General features: G+C 34.7%; 1 protein-coding gene across 3 annotated transcripts in view; it reads left to right on the top strand.

The window, feature by feature from the left end:
- The window catches only part of LOC139813036 (zwei Ig domain protein zig-8), a 122,234-nt gene extending 109,680 nt beyond the window's left edge, over window positions 1–12,554 (top strand). For all 3 annotated transcript variants that reach the window (XM_071778291.1, XM_071778290.1, XM_071778288.1), the window contains one exon: window positions 11,412–12,554. In XM_071778291.1, the coding sequence (XP_071634392.1) occupies window positions 11,412–11,548 (137 nt within the window). In that variant the 3' untranslated portion in view covers window positions 11,549–12,554. The remainder of the gene's footprint in view (window positions 1–11,411) is intronic.

Here is a 12,554-nt window from a genome sequence, read left to right as displayed (position 1 = left end):
TCGTCCGAATATAATGATACTATAACTATTTGGGTGCAGACGGTCAACCGTTTACGAGATATTTAAATAATAAATTTAGTAGCGTCTTTAGGGTAGATAGAGTTTATTAGAACATTCACATACGAATATAAACATATAAACATATAAACGCGTTCATAATAATGAACACTCTAGTAAAATAAATCTTATAATTCGTAGACTTTATGTCATAACTATTATATTATCTTATATCATGACTTTATATTATAATTTATATAAATTTATAAAAATTTAATATATAAACATATCAATTTATATAGATAAATTTTTTATAGATATTAAAATAATATATATTTTTTTAATTAACAATAATTACAACTTTATTATTAAGCACCCTTGTAATCATATTATGCTGTGCCGAATCTAATACCCAGGAAAGGCTTCTATTGTTTAAAGTTGTTTACTAGAGTGTTCATTATTATGAACGCGGTTATATGTTTATTTTTTATTTCTTTCAATAATAAATGTTATTTAAAAAAAAATTTTATTTCAATAAAGTGCCTAATAATTTTGGCCAAAACTGTATTTTTATCATAAACCATTATTGTATTTATAATTTTAAAAAATTAATTACTTGTGGGATTTAAGCTTGAATCTACACATTACGAAGCAGTTACCATATTCACTACGCCACAAATACTCGTATGTGAATGTCCTAATAAACTCTACTATAGACGCTACTAAATTTGTTATTTATACATATAGATATTAAAATATATAGATATTAAAATACCTCGCAAATGGTTGACCGTCTGCGCCTAAATAGAAGTATTATTATATTCGGAGGAACTTTTCCTGTCAAGTTTCATCGAAATCAGTAGAGTTATGAGTTTTCCCTTGCTAGTACTACTTATTTAAAAGACAATGTTGTTTTTACTATCGTTTTTGGAATGCGGCTATTATCAAACGAAACAGATTTAAAGTATTTTTCAGAAAAGTATATACAATACAAATATCTGCCATATAGATAGAGAAATGCTAGTAAAATTCTTCCAGTATTAAGTGTGCCGTTGAAGAACATTATCTTTCTTACTATCTTTTCCGTAATTTTATCCACAAGTACTCTCTTTCTTGAGCTGTGTGGTTTGTTTTGTGTTCCAGTGTTTTGTAGATTTCTTGAATTCTTAAATATGTAAGAGATAGATATATAGTCTAAGATTCCTCTTTGTCAATGTTTTATTTAGAAATGTAACGATGCCTGTTTAAGCGTGTGAGGTGCCAGCACGAAGCTCGAAACTTGAATTATTCGTCATGTCTTCAACAAACAAGTCCATTTTGCCGAATACAGGCATTATCACTCTAGCGCGAACAAAAAAATTATAATGTTATTACATAATATCATAATATATTACAATACTAAATTACAACTTTATTAAATACAAACAGGATAGTGTGTACTCTTTATGATCACAAAACACTTAAAATGTGCCATTATAACGACTGACTGTATAGCAATTAAATTCGTATGTATTGTAATGTTTGTAAATAAATTGAAAAAAAAAAAAAACAAGCATACGTTATATTTTTTATTTAAAAGTAAGTCATTTTGGATCCGCCATTTTAAATTTTGAAAAAAATAATATCAAATTCATAATTAGCGACCTTGAAAACCCTTATATACCATTTTTGTATATTTTGTTTCAATCAAACTAATTTTGGATTTATGTCCGCTTTTTTCTGGAATTGGGCCACTGTGCATTATGCGGAATTACAAAATTTTAAAGGAAGCTATTAAATTTATATGACAGAGCTCACCTTTTCCCCTTTAGCTCATTGAGTTGATCGGATAAAATCGCAGCTAAACCAATCGCTGCATTAAAGTCGTCGACGTTTCTTTCTCGTTTTAGAAATCCGGTTGCATATTCAACAAACTTATCCATTACCGTAACAGTCGTGTCAAACAAAGGTTTCGAAATTACTTTATCACTAGGCCACGGATAACTTATTCTTGGCATATTCAGTACATTAAAGCGTAACATTTCCTCTCTAACGAGGTTTATTAAAGGATCAGTTCTTGAACATTGGACCTTCTAAAGATGGAGATTACATCTATATGATTATATCTATGTGTAAAATTTTTACAAATTTTTTTTATTCAGAGTGCAATCTTCTGCTTAAGATAAATTGTGGTTCATTAGATCGAAGTAGGAAATAACATTTTACAATTTGCTGTTAAAAAATATACTTGTTTACTTACAATAACCTTTATATCTGGATTCTGACTTTTGATAGCCATCGCAATACCCGCTGTAAGTCCGCAATCATCGACCAATGTCGGTAATATGACTGCATCCACATCATTTGCCTGTTCCATCATTTCTATGCCCAAGGTTGCTTGGCCAATGATCATATTAGGATGATCGTTTCTATCCGAAAAATGTCGTTGAATAATTTGATCATAAGATTAGGTAAAATTATTAACAAATCAAGCATCCCTTGGGACAAAGTACAATTATATAGGGTGTTCCATCTCGACTCGAGGTGTATACATTAAGTAACGCATTAATTTCTAACGCCATTGAGGCTATAGTTACTACTTTTTAGTAACAAATTATTAAGGCAAGTTTCCTTCGTAATGTTAACAGTAACGCAGTTGGGTACGTTTGATTATTCCATAAGAGTAAGAATTTGAATAGTTACTTTTTAACGTTACTTATTCATACGTTTCAATTTATTTGCATAATTTCCACGTTCACGTTTTACTGTATACAGTGAAATTATAAGTAATCATTAATGTGTAAAAACTTATATCAATCTTACTAAAAATTGATCTTTCAATTATGTAGCCAAATAAGCTGTCACTTTTTTATAAAAGCTTTAAAATTAATTGTCTAAATTTTGAGCAATTTGTTTGTTTTTATGCTTTTTTTTATAATAATTTATATAAAAAATATATAAAATATTACGTGAAGTTAATAGGTATATTATCAAATTCCGCATCTTGTGTTTTCACCCGAAGATGGTATTTTATGACACATTCTATTTACGTACATTTACCGCTAAAATTCATATATAATATCAGCATTTTATAGCAATATTAAGAAAAGTTATATCAATATTAACAACAAAATAATTACTTCTTATAATTAGATATTGAGTAACAGTAATGATAGAGTGTCTCTTATAAAATAACTTTTCTACCTTGATTTTTAACTTAATTGAGATTTCGATAAAAAAAGAGTACCCGTCAATGTAAACTAAGCCTCTTTCCTCAGCGATAGACAAAGCTTGTTTATATGCTTGTACAATATCATCCTGGAGGTACACTCTTGCTCCGAGATTTAGACACACAACACTTGCTTTTCCATTTTCCGTTGACTTTATCATCATAATAGTCACCGGTATTCCAAACTTCTTTCCAAAATGGCAGAGAGAATGTGCAAAACTGCCCGTTGAGATTGCTATCACGCCTTTGCGTTTTTGCTCGTTCGATAATTGCAGCAGAGAATAAACCACACCGCGTGCTTTGACGCTGCTTGTAACCTGGTATAATTCCTCCTTCAAAAATATCTTGAAACCCATATCGTAAAGACGTTGAATCTGTAGCAGTCATATTACATTTGTTTAAAGATCGACTTTAAGCGATTCTTCAATTCTTCTGCCGAAATTTTGGCTTACAATGCGTCGATCAAAGTTATATATGTATGTAACTATTAATATACTATAATATTGCGAGGAAAACAACCAAATTGTTACCTCAAAATAATTTCTTAATACTTATTACTTTATTGCGTGTAATTTATTTCAGTTTGTAGTGAAATTTATTTACATTTTTACATTTTATATTTTTGTTCATTTTTATTTAATTAAACAAAAATTTTTACTTAAATTCTGAAGTCTTTAAATGTTGAGATTTTGGAGTTATAAGAATTCGTGATATTGAAATATTATTTATATATACATATGGTTGCGTCTGCTTTTGACATATTTGCTATGAGTGCGAATATCAAATAGTTATATATTAAGGAGATCTTATGGTATTTGTTACCTGGTCCCATGGTGTTATGTTAATGTGTTTTCCCAACTCAGACAGTGCCGATTTGATTCTTTCAACCGAGATCTTTAATTGTTCCGGATTTAATCTCTCGAATCCCTTTTCAATTATAGTCTGTAAAATAAAACACAAAATTATGTTTCTCTACGTTATCGAATATATGTGATGTCTCACTACTGCAAAGATTACTTCTAATATTCATTATTGTAGTAACATTCAAATGATTGAGAAATAATGTTATTTCTTTATATTGAGCTTTAAAACTACGATTAATTATATATATATATAAATCAAACATACCCATTGCAAACCTTCTTTGTTTATGTGATAACTCTGTGGGCAAATAAAATTATAAGAATATGTCAAGTTGTCCTCTTTTCCTGCTGCGTCCTCTTCCATTCTTCCATTCTTCTGAGACACGGATATATAAAGTGAAATGTTACTCGTTCGATGGAAATTACTTAAGACGCAAATGCAAATAATCGGTGAAAAGAAACTTGACTTGGTTTTTGTCGAATATTACCTTTTTTTCCGCCAAGAACAAACGTTACTTGTCATTAGCAACTGAACTTCTGTTCTATCTGAAAGTTTCTCTTTGTTTCTTGTGTAGTAAATAAACTGTGTTTATAAATTTCGTAACAAAACTAACTTTACTTGGATATATGAATAACTTATGACTTGATAATAATTAACTAGAAGGACATATAGAAAAACAGACCTGCCATATGACAATGTGTGACAATATATGAAAATGTGTATTATATAGCAGACTTATTTATTTCTGTATTTGTTCTGCATTTTATAATTTTTATTTCAGAAATTTTTAGATTTGATTTTTAAACTTTGATTTTTCTTTTACATTTTCATATATTGATAAATGTTTACATCAGTTGATATCTGTGCAATTCTCTGCGATTTTACTTGTCTTTTTGTATATAGTGGGGAAAAGAAATTTGAATTAATTTAATTTTAAGTTGTTTTAAACTCGTACGAATTGTTCCAAATTTGTATGCGACATTTCGGCATAAGAAACTAAATTAATTTCAATAATTATTTCTAAAAAAAAGAGACTATGTTATTTCGATACGCCAGGATGAGGTAATAATTTTCGCAATAAATCTTTTACAGACACTTTATTTTAAATAAAATATTTATATACATATATTATTATCACAGTTACATTGATAGAGGAAGACCCAAACCCTATGGTCGAAACGTCTTGATGATTAATTGACCAAAACCAATGGTAGTATTGTCGTGACGATTATAAAAATAGCCAGTTAGGTCGAATAAAAAATCTTTACTGTTAATTATTCACTGGCGAAGTTACTTATTTCATTTAAAGCATTATATATGTCACATCTTTATTTCTTACCGTTGAAACCGATGAAATATAGTTTTAATTTCACTCGAGATATAATACGTACATTAAAGTCAAATTAGTTTTCTTCAAAGTTAACTATCAATTTCATTCCAATACAGCAAATAAATATTAAAATTTGAGAAAAATTAAATTAAATAAGATAAGACTAAACAAGATTTGAATAAAACTATAAATGTATCATTTTTAACTTATATTTATGAGTTTTGGAAAATATCTAATTCTATATTTTTATTAATGAATTGTAATTTTTAATTTATTAATAATTTATATCGATGTTTCAATTACACATTTTTAATATAGAATTTATAATTTGAGTGGTAAAACTAAATCAATTATTTAAGCTAAAAGTGGAAGGCCATGAATTTTTTTTATCAAATATTATTCATCTTCCGATATGACACAACAAACATTATGGCGTATATCTCTTAATTTAAGATTTCTGTGTTCTAATTTAGGAGAGACTGCTACACACGTAGCCATCTCCTTAAAGTAGCCGTGAACGTTCCCGCCGAACATTCGTGCGGGGCAAGAAGCGCCATTTGCTCGCGATTTGTCGAAAGCGGCGCGGGATTTAACGACTTTTGAGGAAGCCAATGCGTCGCGTGCAAAAACACCTCGAGTGCAGTGCCAGTCCGCGTCTGATGCCGGTCTTTTTGCGCCGGCTCTTACCCCGGGGGGGATGGGCTTTGGCGGCCGTCTGAGCTAATTCTTATGCGATCGTAAATAATGTCGCGCATATATCAAAACTTACAGCGACTCCCCATCCCGGCGTCGCAGTCAACGTCGCCGTCTCTCCTGCGGTAGTCCTATGTCTCACCCACCTTTCCTCCCCCCTCCGGGCCTACCTGCATCCTCCCTCACCCTATCCGCGTCGTCGCGCCCCTTTTGCGTTCCCCTTGACCATCTTTAGGGTCTTCTCTTCCTTCCCCGTCATTAACCGCTCGTGCATTTGCACGTCTGCCAACGGCACTTATGGTAGCGCCGCTCAGATTAAAGATACAATTCCGCGATCCTATTAATTAAGAAAGTTAATTACGCCGGAATTCAATTTTCCTAATTGCTCATCGCCGAGTTTTCGCGCCGCTTGTGCTACCTAGAAGCGCGCAAGCGGTAGAATCTTTTGCCTTGTTCGTTTGCGGAGCTATATACAGTTACATCCAGAAAGTCGGCAGCCGGAGAGTGCCGAGAGAGGTGTGTGGTCGAGGGTACCGTCGAAAGCTTCTTTCTCTCTTGACCGCTTTTAATTTCACTATCTCTCGATTTAAGCGCGGCTCTTCCTTCGTTCTTATTTCTCTTTTTTCCGACATCTTTGAGCTCGTCCCTCTCACCATCTCGCAACTGACTGCTGAGCTTTCGAGGGTATCTTGAGAAAGGGGTGCAGCGAGCAAGACGTATTTAAAATGATTTTTTATGTTTGCACATTTCTTTATCGCAATCTGTTAAAATGTTTCTCCGCGCCTGCGCGAAGGATGTATTAAATGCGAACGGGCAGGAATAAGATTTATATCACGGATATTTACGGTAGCGTCACAGGGAAATCGATTAAAATCTTTTAAGAAACGATAGGAGGGTAAACAAGCGTTAAATATGACTCGGCAAATCGGGACATTCCGCGTGCCGTTGTAGCGAGTTATGATATCACTTTCCGACATCCAACGAAATCCCTGGTGCCTCGGTACGTCGCCGGCTCAGTCTAGACGATTCATGGATACTTCCAAGATATTTTAAATATATATCGAGCACGACGGACTGCGGAAGTTTGCAGGGAGTTTAATACCTAACGGCTCCCTAGACTGTCGTTTATACCGGGGCTTGCAAACTCCCCGCTCTCCTGTAGATCTCTCTCGCCTCTCGTTTCTTATCTCGCTCTCCGTTTCTCCCGTGGTGTCGCGTCCTCCTAACGTACGATATTATTAAATTTCCTAGCCGAAATACACTCGCGCGCGCAAAGTGAAATCCGCGAGCTTCGACTTTCGGTTCCGGCTAATTTTTCATCCGTTGCCCCATACCCCACGCGCGCGCCCGCTACGACGAGAGTTCTTAAACTGCGGAATCCATTTATTTCCTTTAATACGACAATGCACACTTTAACAGATATCTTCCGAGAGCCAGTTTAGAGCGCTCGTATCGGCGCAGCTATAACGTGGATTATAAACGGACTTAAGCTAAGCCCTTAATCTTCCAACTTCCTCGTTTGTTATAGGGAAGAATATCCAAAATATTTAATAATTCATCCGAGATCTATCGTTAATTACGCACGGAGCAATTATTTACGAATTTACTCTCTCTCACACACACACACACACACACATTACACACACGCGCGCGCGCGCGCGAATTGCGCGAGAGAGAGGCGGAAAATTGTGCATCCATTAACTAAAAATCTCCATTTTTGTACAACTTTGTACACTCTTACCTCGCTTTAGACGTAACTTTCTCGGCGCGAGTAGACAGTTTCCGAGACAGTGTCTAAGGAGTTGCTAAGAGCGCGAGCGGATGAGCTAAAGTGCAACTTACTCGTGAACTTCCAACGCTCATAAATCATTATGATTTCGCGCAGCTATAATGCGAACGTGTTCGCACTTATTATATGTTGATATATACTTTAGAAAAAAAAATTGGGTTGGTAATTATGATGAATGGCGTATAAAAATTAAAGTAATGTGACGAACATTGTTGCCCGTTATATATGTACATTAATTATGAGCATTCGCTAATATGCCGTTGTGAAGTTTTAATTTGCCACATTCCTGCGTGGTTTTTCTCTTTCTAAGCCGATCGCTCGAAAAAGTTATTGACTCGCGAGAGAAATATTATTTGCTCGGACTATACGATCCTTACCGGACCGCTATTGCAGATTGAAAATTAATTTTTAATTCCGCTCTCGCTCAGCTCAATAATCAATCCCGTTATAATTAAGCGCGTGTTATTTTAAAATATATCGCAGTTAGTTTTCAGAAGAGCTTAAATACGTTGGGTGTGAAAAATTACGTTGAATAATAAAAGGTTGGAATATTTAATAAAGTAAGGTTAATGAAAAATTATGAAAAATTTAATGAGGAAATTGAAATTGGAAAAGCCTAATTAATTATCGACAGTTAATTGCACTATTCTAATTATTTTTTATAGTTTAGCTAGTTATTCGTAGAAAACAAAAATTCCATACAATTTTTATGTTTAATTATAATTTAATAGCTATTCATTCACGCAACGCTTTTATAATAAAACTAAAATAGCTTTAAATTTTGGCAATGGCTGGTACTTGTTTATTGTTAGTGACCTAAAATATCAATTTTCTATTATATTTTAACATGACAAATTGCAGTAGCTGCAAAATAATTATTTTTATAATTTTTTCTGTATAATAATGCTGAAATTATATAATATAATATAATATTATTTATATGAGAAGAGAAAATACTTTTTAGAAAGTTCAAGAAGAAACCAAATTTTCTCGAACGTTTGAAATTATCACGCCGAAGTCGGTGCTACAACTTGGCACTTGGTAATATAATCAAGCGTACGTTTGCACGTCATTTGCATTTCGAATTGTCCATGCAGGAGGTGCCAAGTAGACGCCGTCAAGTGTTGCCGTATATATGTATGCGATCGCAAACCAACGGTGATAGATCATCGTGCTCCCAAATGTAGATGCGTTGCACGTGCAAAGATTTTACTTCCGTTTTAATCGGCGCAGCGTGCAGTTCCGGCGTGCGTATGCGTGCCACGTGCCCCCGTACACGCGTGTCGCATTCCCAGACACCAACACACGGACGCGCCGACGTTCACGGTCGTGCGTGATCGAGCAGCACGCTCGCCTCGATCGAGCGTGTGCGATTCATACGGTTAATGACGCGGCTTTCATACGAATACCTGATCGGGACGCATACCCCGGCTGTACGCAGGCATGCCTCGGCAGCATATTGTCGCCCGAATTCTGGAGATCGCCATTGATACGGTGCAGTCGATCGTCATCGATCCTCATTGAATTTCTGCGCTATGCGCATTGATAATAATTATTGTCTTATTATCAATACGTCTAATACGTAACGATGTAACGTGCAGAAAGCCACCTATCGTTTGTCATATTCTTCACAAATCATCGAGATGCGTTGGAATGTATTTATTACGCCATTAAAAGTATCTGTAAGTATTGAAACGTAAATGTTTCTAGAAAATATTAAAACAATTTAGTTATGCTCTGTATGCAGCAATTAAAAACCATATTCTTCGCGGCATCAGTAAACATTTACTAACGAGGTAATTTGGTCGGCATAATCGTAGAATTCAATTTACATCTCGCGATATGTCATGTTACTATCAAGAAATTAATTATTAATTTGTAATTAGTGAGTACACGTGCCCGGTCATTGGTGGAATTTTGATGACATATTGCTTATGCAACATGACTGACCATATCGATACTTATACTACTGAACATATGCGGTTCATCGATATAAAACGTCGCTGCTGGCTGTCTCGTCGCTACTGACGGTCCCCGTTACGATTGTTACTATTATCTGTCCAAATTGAACGTCATCCTATAACAATATTGTGACCTATTTAGTGACGATTTTCTTTTATACTTTTAGAGCTATCGATATTATTTTTTTTTTTGAACGTCGGGTAGGAGGAATGGTTCGTGAAGTTTGCTCGCGCACCACAAAGCAGACGTATTCCAGCTATTAAAGGATCAACGCTGCGTAATCAAAGAAGAAGTCGTTAAAAGCGTAATTTCAGAAAATAAAGTACCTGTTACCGGTTTTCCCCGGTGAAGTTCAGCTTTCGTTCCCGTTAATGGTCGTAAAGATGAAGGCGCGATTGGAATCTAAGCCTCAAAGGGCCATCGGCGGTCGGAATTAAGGTTTTCTTCGTCATTAAGATTTTTAACTGCTTTCTATACCGACTCGCTAGCGCGATCGAGCATAGATGGAGCTCAGGGTGCAAATAGAAAAACGCAAAATAAATTCCGCGAGATCAAAGCGCAAAAGATTTCCCTCTATTCCCATCGCTTTATTCCGCCGACCCCACGGAAGTAATTCATGCAGTATGACAGCTGCAATGATTGAAATATTTACGAATCTTTTTTTTTTAAATTTCCTGTGACGGACAGGACAGCTATCGTTGTTGACGTCTCGCTGGAAATATTGCGGATTGAATTTGGTAAAACTAACTGTCTTCGTGCAAGCTGATTGTAGTTACACGTGTTTGTTGCCATATATGCGAAACGCGTTTTTTCGCACTGGTATGTATCGTTTAATATATCGTACAACAATGTACGAGCTTCAATTTCGCTGATATTTTTTGGCTATGTTAAATATCAGCTAATTCGCAAATGTTTTGTTATACGCGGTCTACATGAGAGATTGGTTGCCTTGAATTAGACGTAAAAATTTCAAGAGCTGTTCAATTTATCTCGATATTTAAAATAAACGTCGTATTCGATACGTTGACTGATGTAAACTATGTTTGATCTTATTGATAATAATTTTTTTACTCTGTAAAACTGTTATTCTGAGATGGTAATTGATGGTATCTGCTGTGCAAATTGCATCAAATTGATTTTCGCAACATTGTATTAAGTTTAAATAGCGAAGAATAAAGAAACGATAGAGAGACGCGTATCGACATGCCTCAAACAACGCAATAATTAATGGATCCCCTTGTAACACGAGGAAACCCATAATCTTCGTAATCTTGAAGCGACATTGATTTACGAGTGTGGGTGGTGTCATTATTCTAAAAAAAGTATCAAGATTTCCGGCGCGTGATATCCAGGATTCAATATCCTAATACGGCAATTTTTCAACGTCTGCCCATGCGAAGCGTTTCCCGCCGACGTGACGCTCATTAGATGATATCGCGTGAAACCCGCGTTAATTTGATACCGCACTCGTAAATATTCATATACGATTACGTGCGCGATACAAGGGACGGCTGACGAGTGTAGCACTGACACTTGATTCTCTCCTTTTTTTTGCCTTTCTGTTACAGGGGAACGCACGGAAGCCATGCAACGTGACGCCGGATACGTCTCCTCCGGAAGTGACGTCAGGCACTGGCCCGGACTTCTGCTTCCGTTTTCGTGGTTTCTAATACTCGCGCGCAACAGCCAAACTTTCTTGCTCTAGCGCACACACCCGACAGTATTTCACGCTTATTTCTTGCCGTTCCCAACGTTGAAATGTACCTAAAATGCGACCAAGCGAATTTAGATTTGTAAAGATAAACTTTTATAGATCCTAGGAAACATATTTATAAAGCGCGTTATATGATATACCAGATGAAAAGATTACACAATTTAAAAATTGTTTGCGATAAGAGCCATTTGGAGGGCTCGAATTTATCTTCTGCAATAATTGCAAATACGTACAAATAAAGTTACGGAAAGTTTGATTTAGTTCGGGAAATATCTTAAAAATGTTATATAAATCGTAGAGCATAATTATATCATGATTGATAAATTGGGATGTTAAATAAATAATATAACTGCTTAGTGCATAATGCTATCAAGGGAAATAGGGTAAATAATGTAATATCAACGTGTTTAAGAAGTTAACGTTAATCTGTTTTTATATGTAACAGAGAATGTTGATATGAAGAATAATTATAATTGGCTAGATTCTAAAAAATGTATGTGGAAATTATGAATTGCTCTAACTGAGAAGTTAGTTACAGCAAGATGATCAATAAGTAGATTCTATGACAGATTTTTGTAGATATTTATTATAGGTAATGATCATATACATACAAAACTACTTTTTGTTGCAACAATTTTACATGGGAAAGAGTATAAACGCCAAGTTGGTTCGTACGTAATGTAATATTTCTTTGCCGTAATATATTAGACTAGAGAATGACTGTACTTGTAAAATAATAGAAAAGTGATAAGTGCATAAATCTTTTCCGCCGGCCGTGCTTTAAAAGCCCCAACTTTTTCTCATTAATTAAGACAATAAATTTAGTATGTTCATTCAGTTCTCCGATTGTGCATATATAAAATGAGGTAGGTTTTTTTGAAAGAATTTCAGAAATGGGAACAAAAATAAAACGTCCTTTGCACAAGTTTCCTCGCATGCTGTCTCTTAAATTTAGTTTTGTGCGCAAATAATTCATTAAATGACCTGCGATACTCCA

Source organism: Temnothorax longispinosus, chromosome 5 (genome assembly GCF_030848805.1).
Source record: "Temnothorax longispinosus isolate EJ_2023e chromosome 5, Tlon_JGU_v1, whole genome shotgun sequence".
NCBI classification, from domain to species: Eukaryota; Metazoa; Arthropoda; class Insecta; order Hymenoptera; family Formicidae; genus Temnothorax; species Temnothorax longispinosus.
Note: the sequence above shows the minus strand (reverse complement) of the source record. Positions and strands in the feature narration are given on the sequence as shown.